At 39.6% G+C, this 7,988-nt stretch overlaps 1 protein-coding gene across 1 annotated transcript; it reads left to right on the top strand.

Moving 5' to 3' along the window:
- Positions 1–1,174: 1,174 nt before the first annotated feature.
- gmnc (geminin coiled-coil domain containing) lies at positions 1,175–7,365 on the top strand. The gene is made up of 4 exons (XM_068706370.1): positions 1,175–1,250; positions 4,856–4,941; positions 5,438–5,554; positions 6,358–7,365. The coding sequence occupies exons 1-4, from the start codon at positions 1,175–1,177 to the stop codon at positions 7,363–7,365; spliced, it is 1,287 nt and encodes a 428-aa protein (XP_068562471.1).
- The last annotated feature ends 623 nt before the right edge of the window (positions 7,366–7,988 follow it).

Genomic DNA, 7,988 nt, shown 5'->3' with positions numbered 1-7,988 from the left:
ACACACACTCTCACTCTCACACCTGTCTGTGTGTGGAGGGCTCTCCCTTCAGTCCGCGTGAGGAGTCCTCAGCTGAACATCAGGACTCTCGTCTCTGTAGTTCTTCCTCGCGCTCTTTTCTGATCTGACAGTCTGCAGCTCGCGCATTTACGCACAACCCGAAGCAGCACGTGCAGAATAAAAACGACCGTCTCAGGGACATTTCAGCACGTGCTCGGTGAGTTCACGCGCTATCACAGCGCTGATACAGGATTCATGTGCTCGTATTTGGTGACGGAGGTGCAGCCAGAGCCGCTTTGATGTTTGGAGGCTTTTGAACGGAGTCTCGCGGAGAGAGGTGAGCTGTGAGCTGAGGCAACAGGTGGAGAGAAGCGCGTCCTCAGCTCTGATGATTTAGGAACATTTCTACTTCCTGTTGAAGAGCTTCTCTGCTCGACGTTCACATCATTCATATTCATACCGTCATTCGCTCATGAAGCGTGACTGTGTTTCATTAATGACATCAATAATGTGTCGTGGTGGAAACGCTCTATTAAACAAACAGTACTTTAAGATATACTACAGTATTTATGAAAGATTGCTTCACTAAGACAGTTCTAATGTTTTTAATCGAATACTTCAGTCTTAAATATTTACAGTTGTATCTGTAATTCCACATGTGAAATATAATGTATAATAATGATAATAGTTACATTTTCTAAGTTGTTTTAATGTTTTTTTTTATTATTTAGAAGATTCAGGGAGTTTTTAGTGATGTACTGTTGTACTAATATTTGGTCAAAAGTATGTGGACACCAGTCTCTCCTGGTCTGGACTGAGTTTACATATTAGACATTTAATGCTCCGGCACATCATTCTATTTTACACAACGGTGGAAAAACTAAGATGATAATATGACACATCCATAAGTATATATCAATACAATCAGGATAACTGAGTCTGAGGGAAACGGGGGACCTGGAGTGTTGATCATCACCATATCAACACACAGTCAGCTGGCACTGCTGGGCACACACACACACACACACACACACACACACACACACACACACACTCCCTCCATTCACACACAAACTCTCCGTCTGTATAGGGAATCCCTTCTCCTCCTCCTCCTCCTCCTCCTCTTCATCATCTCATGCTCCAGGACCTTGGCCCTGACACTGTTGACGTTGCCATGGAAACCATGGCCTCCTTTTGGGCCAGTGACCCCCATGACCTCAGCGACCTCGGAGAGAAGTCGTCTGTTTGGGGTGAGTGATCACACTGTACTCAAAGTATAAGTACACAATGTATTACATATATACTTTAAATATTCAGTTACAAGTAAAAGTCAAAGGTTTTATTTATTGTATTAGTATTACTGATGCAGAAACAGGTAAGCAGTAAGTAAAGCTTTAAATAGAGATATTTAAGTAAAGTAAAAGTAATTCACAATTGTACTTGAGTAAATGTACTTAGTTACATTCCACAGTTTGATATTCAGTCAAATCCTGTTTTTGTTGTCTAAACCTAACTAAATAGTTTAGTTGTCTAAACCTAACTGAGTAGTTTAGCTGTCTAAACCTAACTGAGTAGTTTAGCTGTCTAAACCTAACTAAGTAGTTTAGCTGTCTAAACCTAACTAAGTAGTTTAGTTGTCTCAACCTAACTGAGTAGTTTAGTTGTCTAAACCTAACTAAGTAGTTTAGTTGTCTAAACCTAACTACATAGTTTAGTTGTCTCAACCTAACTACGTAGTTTTGTTGTCTAAACCTAACTGAGTAGTTTAGTTGTCTCAACCTAACTGAGTAGTTTAGCTGTCTAAACCTAACTAAGTAGTTTAGCTGTCTAAACCTAACTGAGTAGTTTAGTTGTCTCAACCTAACTGAGTAGTTTAGTTGTCTAAACCTAACTAAGTAGTTTAGTTGTCTAAACCTAACTACATAGTTTAGTTGTCTCAACCTAACTACGTAGTTTTGTTGTCTAAACCTAACTGAGTAGTTTAGTTGTCTCAACCTAACTGAGTAGTTTAGTTGTCTAAACCTAACTAAGTAGTTTAGTTGTCTAAACCTAACTGAGTAGTTTAGTTGTCTCAACCTAACTAAGTAGTTTAGTTGTCTAAACCTAACTAAGTAGTTTTGTTGTCTCAACCTAACTACGTAGTTTAGTTGTCTCAACCTAACTATGTAGTTTAGTTGTCTAAACCTAACTGAGTAGTTTAGTTGTCTAAACCTAACTAAGTAGTTTTGTTGTCTCAACCTAACTACATAGTTTTGTTGTCTCAACCTAACTACGTAGTTTAGTTGTCTAAACCTAACTGAGTAGTTTAGTTGTCTCAACCTAACTGAGTAGTTTAGTTGTCTAAACCTAACTAAGTAGTTTAGTTGTCTAAACCAAACTAAGTAGTTTTGTTGTCTCAACCTAACTACGTAGTTTAGTTGTCTAAACCTAACTATGTAGTTTAGTTGTCTCAACCTAACTGAGTAGTTTAGTTGTCTAAACCTAACTACATAGTTTAGTTGTCTCAACCTAACTGAGTAGTTTAGTTGTCTAAACCTAACTAAGTAGTTTTGTTGTCTCAACCTAACTACACAGTTTAGTTGTCTCAACCTAAGTAGTTTAGTTGTCTAAACCTAAGTAGTTTAGTTGTCTAAACCTAACTGAGTAGTTTAGTTGTCTAAACCTAACTGAGTAGTTTAGCTGTCTCAACCTAACTACGTAGTTTAGTTGTCTCAACCTAACTGAGTAGTTTTGTTGTCTCAACCTAACTGAGTAGTTTAGCTGTCTGAGTAGTTTTGTCTCTTGGCTGTAGCTTCATATGAGCGTCATATGTATCTGAAGAGTATTTTCCAAAATGTTAAACTACTCCAACAACATATGTGAGAATCATTTCATGAGAAGCCGCAGTTGTTGTATTATTCCATTATTATTATTATTATTATTATTATTAGTATTATTAGTATTAGTATTATTATGTGAATCATTTAACATGTGGAGCTCAATAAAACATGGTCTGGACCGATGCGCCTGAACGCAGCTTCTCTCTGCTGACTGAGGGAACCTTTCTACTTTTATTTAATTGCCACATTCAGCAGAGTGAGACTCATTTATCAAACAGAAGAGTTTCCTCTGAGAACTCTGGGTAACCAAACGCTCCGGCAGGTTCCACGTCTGCCTCAACGGAAAAATATCCAGAGTGGTTTCTATTAAGATTCATCTTTTAATTTCCTCCACGTCTCTTCGCTCAGAGGGTTCAATTCATCAAGAGGTTGTTTCTCCTCCTGAACGCCTGAGCTGGAAACATGAAGTTCCTCTGGTGTCCACTAGGTGGTGCTCCTAAAATACTTTGACTGGATCAACGAGATGTGAAGGACAAAGTAGTTTATGGTCATAGCAGCTAAAGTCTAGTGGTGAACACAGAAGAAGAAGCAGGTAGAAGTTGATCTACTCCAGTTCTATATTTACTTTACTTGAATATTCTGCTTAGTGCTGCTTAGTTCTTCATTTATCTGAGATTAATAAAACATTTCATGTCTTGTAATTAAAGAAATGTTAAGCCATCATGTCAATAAAACATTAAAATACATACAATATCATAAAAATGAAAGTTAAATGCTAAAAAAAAATCCTTTGAAATGGAAAGGATCAACATATAGAATAATAATAAAAGTATTTTCTAAAATACTTGCTTTGTATTAAACTATCCAACTTTCTATAAAGTATTTGAAAATATATCCATCTCTTCCAGTAGTAACATTAAAATGCTGCTTATCTTTAATAAGGTAGTAATATATATATATATATATATATATATATATATATATATATATATAATGTAACACAATAACTTGGGTCCTTCTGTGAGTACTACATGTTTATACTTTAGGTACACTCAATCATACTTTGACTTCAGTAAGATGCTGAATGACTTTCACAATAAGAGAATATTTCACAACTGGAACTGTCACGGAGGGAACTCTTGATGAGGACTCGGACGCAGGTGTTAAGGTTCAACTGACGATCTTTTATTTCCAACAAAAAGGCTCAGGGAAATCCCTGGAAACAAAACCTCTTTTAGCGAGGCAGGAAAAAAAACTAACAAAGCAGAACTAAAAACTCCGATTTAACTCAAAGAGCAGTAAAGTTAAAACGGCAAAAGCCAAACCAAAAATCACTTCGCAAGGAAGGTATAATACTACAAATAAAAAAGCTCTGATTCAACTCAAAGAGCTGAATGATCAAAATGGCAAAATGCAAAACAAAGTCGCTCTTACAGAGGAAACTAGAAACAAGAAACGAGAAACAAGAACGGGATGGACAATACTAAGGCTTGGTCTTGCTGATAGCATGAGGCAGGTGTGCAAGGCAAAAGGACATGACACACTGGCACAGGACAAGGGGAGACGCAGACTATAAGTACACATGAGGGAAGTGGGGGAGCAGGTGGAGACAATCAGGAATCAGGGAAGACAATCAGACTGGTGACACATGAGGAAGGGCAAGGAACCTGAAACGAGAGGAGAGTTAATTTCCAAAATAAAACAGGAAATCACAAAACAAACGTGGCGACAGGACAAAAACCCAACTTGACATACAGGTGTGACAGGAAAACTTCTTTAGATTCATGGTGGTTGTTTATCTACAGTAAAGCGTTCTTAAGCATTAGACAGGAAGTTATTGTTGCTTTAAACGTTATGTTTGCTTGTTTGTTTACTTTTGTTGAATTTCACATTTGCTCATAATGTTTACTGAGGAGAGATTCTGTTTTTTAAATCTCAACTTGCTTCTTTTATTTATTTTTTGTTGCGTTTCTGCCTTTTTACTGTGTAAACATTCTATTTTAACAGTAATAATATCCTGTCTGTCTGTCTCTCAGAGTCTCCGTGTGTCTTCACCAGTCCTCCTCCTGCTGGTCTCATGTGGACTAATCAGGTCTCTCCTCACCTCCAGAGAAACAAACAGGTACCAACATTCATGTCCACTTATGTTTGAGTTTTTAATATTTCAGGCTGTTCAACACAGTTTGTAGATTAAACTACAATCAATGAACTATAACTTGTGTATCTTCCACGTAATCGTGAGTCAGGAAGGATGACGTAAACCACATGACCTTCACCCAGGAAACCTCTGTTCAGGTCCTGTGTGAAACCACAAAGTCAAGTGCTTCATTTATCACATGACGCCCATACTTCAGACGTACTTCAGACTGTGTTGCCGGACATTTGTAGTAAAAAAATAAATGAAATATCTTTTCTTAAGAAATCATGCAAACAGTTGAATGAGGACACATTGATGAATCAACTTGTTTTAACAATTACTAAAGAAATCTACTGTTAATTATACAAAGCCACCGTTTTGGTCATATTTCCAGATCAAAAGCAGTCATCCTGTCATCTTATTGCCCACTAACGTGGGTCCTGTTGTATCCCACATTAAACCATGTTGAACCTTCTTCCAGCTTCAGGACACTCTGCTGCAGAGAGAAGAGCAGCTGGTCCGACTGCAGGATGAGAACAACAAACTCAGAGAGTTCCTCAGCTCGTCCTTTGTGAGGAACCTGGAGAGGAAGGCAAAGGTTGGTTCACTATCTCCATTAACTCTAATGTACTTTCAAAAAGAAGAGGACCGGTTGAGATATCCTGACTAGTGTGGCTCAAATACTGGATCCTACAACTTTAATTTTCTAAAGACCCTCACTGATTTATTCTAAGACATTAAACAACTGCTTTCACACGCTGAGTAGTAAAACCAAGCAGGCTGGTCTCATCCAGCATTCATAGCTACACCCACAAAAATAAAGCGCCGTAATTCATAGAAGATCCTTCGAAATAATTCCGTAAGTTATGCACTTAATCATGAACCTAACTAAGTCTTTCACCAACTCTTATTAAACCTAAGCTTTGTTGCCAGTGAAGACAGAAGTTTATTTTGAAAATGGACATGTGTTGCTGGACTTTTGTAGGAAAACGCATGAAAAATGAGGAGTAACTTTTGTTAAGGTATCAAATGAGCCCGTTGTATGAGGAAACATTGAACCAGTAAACTGAACTCAATGTGGATCAATGAGGACAGTTTCAAACATTTACCAAACAATTGTCTATCTAATACATAATTTTTAGTCAAGTGGAAATGTGCTTGTAGCTGCATTGCCACGTGACAATAACAGAAATTTGAAAACTTAGATGTGTGCATCACCAATCTCAAGATTCAAACCTCTGCAAGCCTTTTGTCAAAATTAATTGAAGGAAATCGAGTCCACAATGAATTTGCCAATACAAATAGACAAATATAGAAACATTCACAGTTTGTCTGATGAACATAATGACAGAACCAGAAAGCTGTAAATGATCCACTTTGCTCTGTCTTCGTTCCTCGTAGAAACTAATCCCCGATGGGAGGAGGAGGCTGAAGAGAAACCTGACCTACGTTGATGATGGATCTCTCCAGAACCTTAGTCATCAGCTCCAAACCTCCCAGCAGGTCAGCAAGAGAGTCTGCAGGAACCTCACCGCCGAGTTCTGCTCCTCCTCCTCCTCCTCCTCTGAGCCAAACTTGGAGCTCTGGGTCCTACGAACGCTGGGACTGAAGGACCGGGATACCATCGACACGTCCAACGAGTCCTCGTCCTCGTCTGGATACAACAACCTCAGCAGTTTAGTTTACAATGTTGCCGAATCCCCATCCTCTGAATACCCTCCCGACTCCTCTTTCAGCCCTTCAGTCTCCACTTCTACGCCGTCTTCTGTACACAGCTACTGCCAGACACCGACACAGCAAACTGATTACAGGTGCAACGCTGCCGAACACCACGAAGCAAACTGTGGAAATCCTGCCGAGTCACCTCAGACTTGCGCAACTTCTCCGGGTCAACGCTTCACTGCCACCGGTCTGACCGGACAGTATGAAGATCCTGAAGCTGGGATCAGGAGCTACAGCACATCAACCGCCTTCAGATCTCCACCGCCAACGGAAGAACGACCTTTCAACCAGTTTGCAGACGGCGCTGAGATCTGCTTCATCACAACTCTGGAGGGAAACCCAACAAAACCTCCGGTTTACTGGTCTTCACTGAGAGGTACCCGGACACCATCACGGGACACAATCCAGTTCAGTCCACCTTTCTCCCCCATCTCGTCTTCGAGTCCAGTCGTGAACCAGCTTTGGACACCCGGTGGCAGCGGCGGGAGCCCAATGACTCCGTCAGCGGGATCTCAGCCTCCTGCAATGCCTCAAACGCCTCGCAGCCGGACAGATTTGGCGTTCAGTATGTCCCTCAGTCCGTCCAGCAGCGTCAAGACCCACAGCTTCCCCCAGGGGCAAGCATTCGTCAGAAAGGACACCGGGGGAAGATGCAACTTCACTTGGGTGCCCACACAAAGACCATAGGCAGCTCAGGAAAGCTTCAGATTTTGTGAACTGAACAAGAGGCCAAACTTTCAGGACTATGAGTCCACGTTGAACTTGTTGCTGGATTCTTAAGACTTTTGTTCTGGGTTTACACAAAACCATGAAAGTAGCAAAACGAAGGCAACACTTCCTCCAGATATTTCTTTTAACGGTTCTCGAACTTCCCTCAAAGACCTTGATATAATGCGATCTGATGGAAAGACTTGTTCTTTATTCAAACTTGTCTTTTGTTTGTTAAAACTTTATGATTCTGATTCAACGAGGATCTCATTCAGTTTTCAAAACAGCTGCATTTTGTTCAACCTCATCACTGTTAAAATATGTGAAATAATCAATTGCTAAAAGGTGGTAAAATGAGACTAACCAATTTATTTTAGGATCTAGGAGCCAAACTGTGGAACATTTTAGGTATGTAGCCAACTTACACCGAGTGTAACATTAAAAATGAAAAGATGTCGACATGCTGAGGTTTATATTTAGTTTGACTGTGAAACTGCCACTAAAAATATCACCAATGACTCGTGTGCCCTTTTGTGTCCATTGTTATATTATTATTATGTTAAATACCATAAAAAAACAGAAAGTGCCACAAAGTAATAACT

The sequence above is a fragment of the Cebidichthys violaceus genome, unplaced genomic scaffold, assembly GCF_023349555.1.
Source record: "Cebidichthys violaceus isolate CVI_PGR_0920_01 unplaced genomic scaffold, fCebVio1.0.p SCAF_1, whole genome shotgun sequence".
In the NCBI taxonomy this organism is placed as follows: Eukaryota; Metazoa; Chordata; class Actinopteri; order Perciformes; family Stichaeidae; genus Cebidichthys; species Cebidichthys violaceus.
The sequence above is the reverse complement of the archived record's forward strand: the minus strand, read 5'-3'. Positions and strand labels throughout refer to the sequence as shown.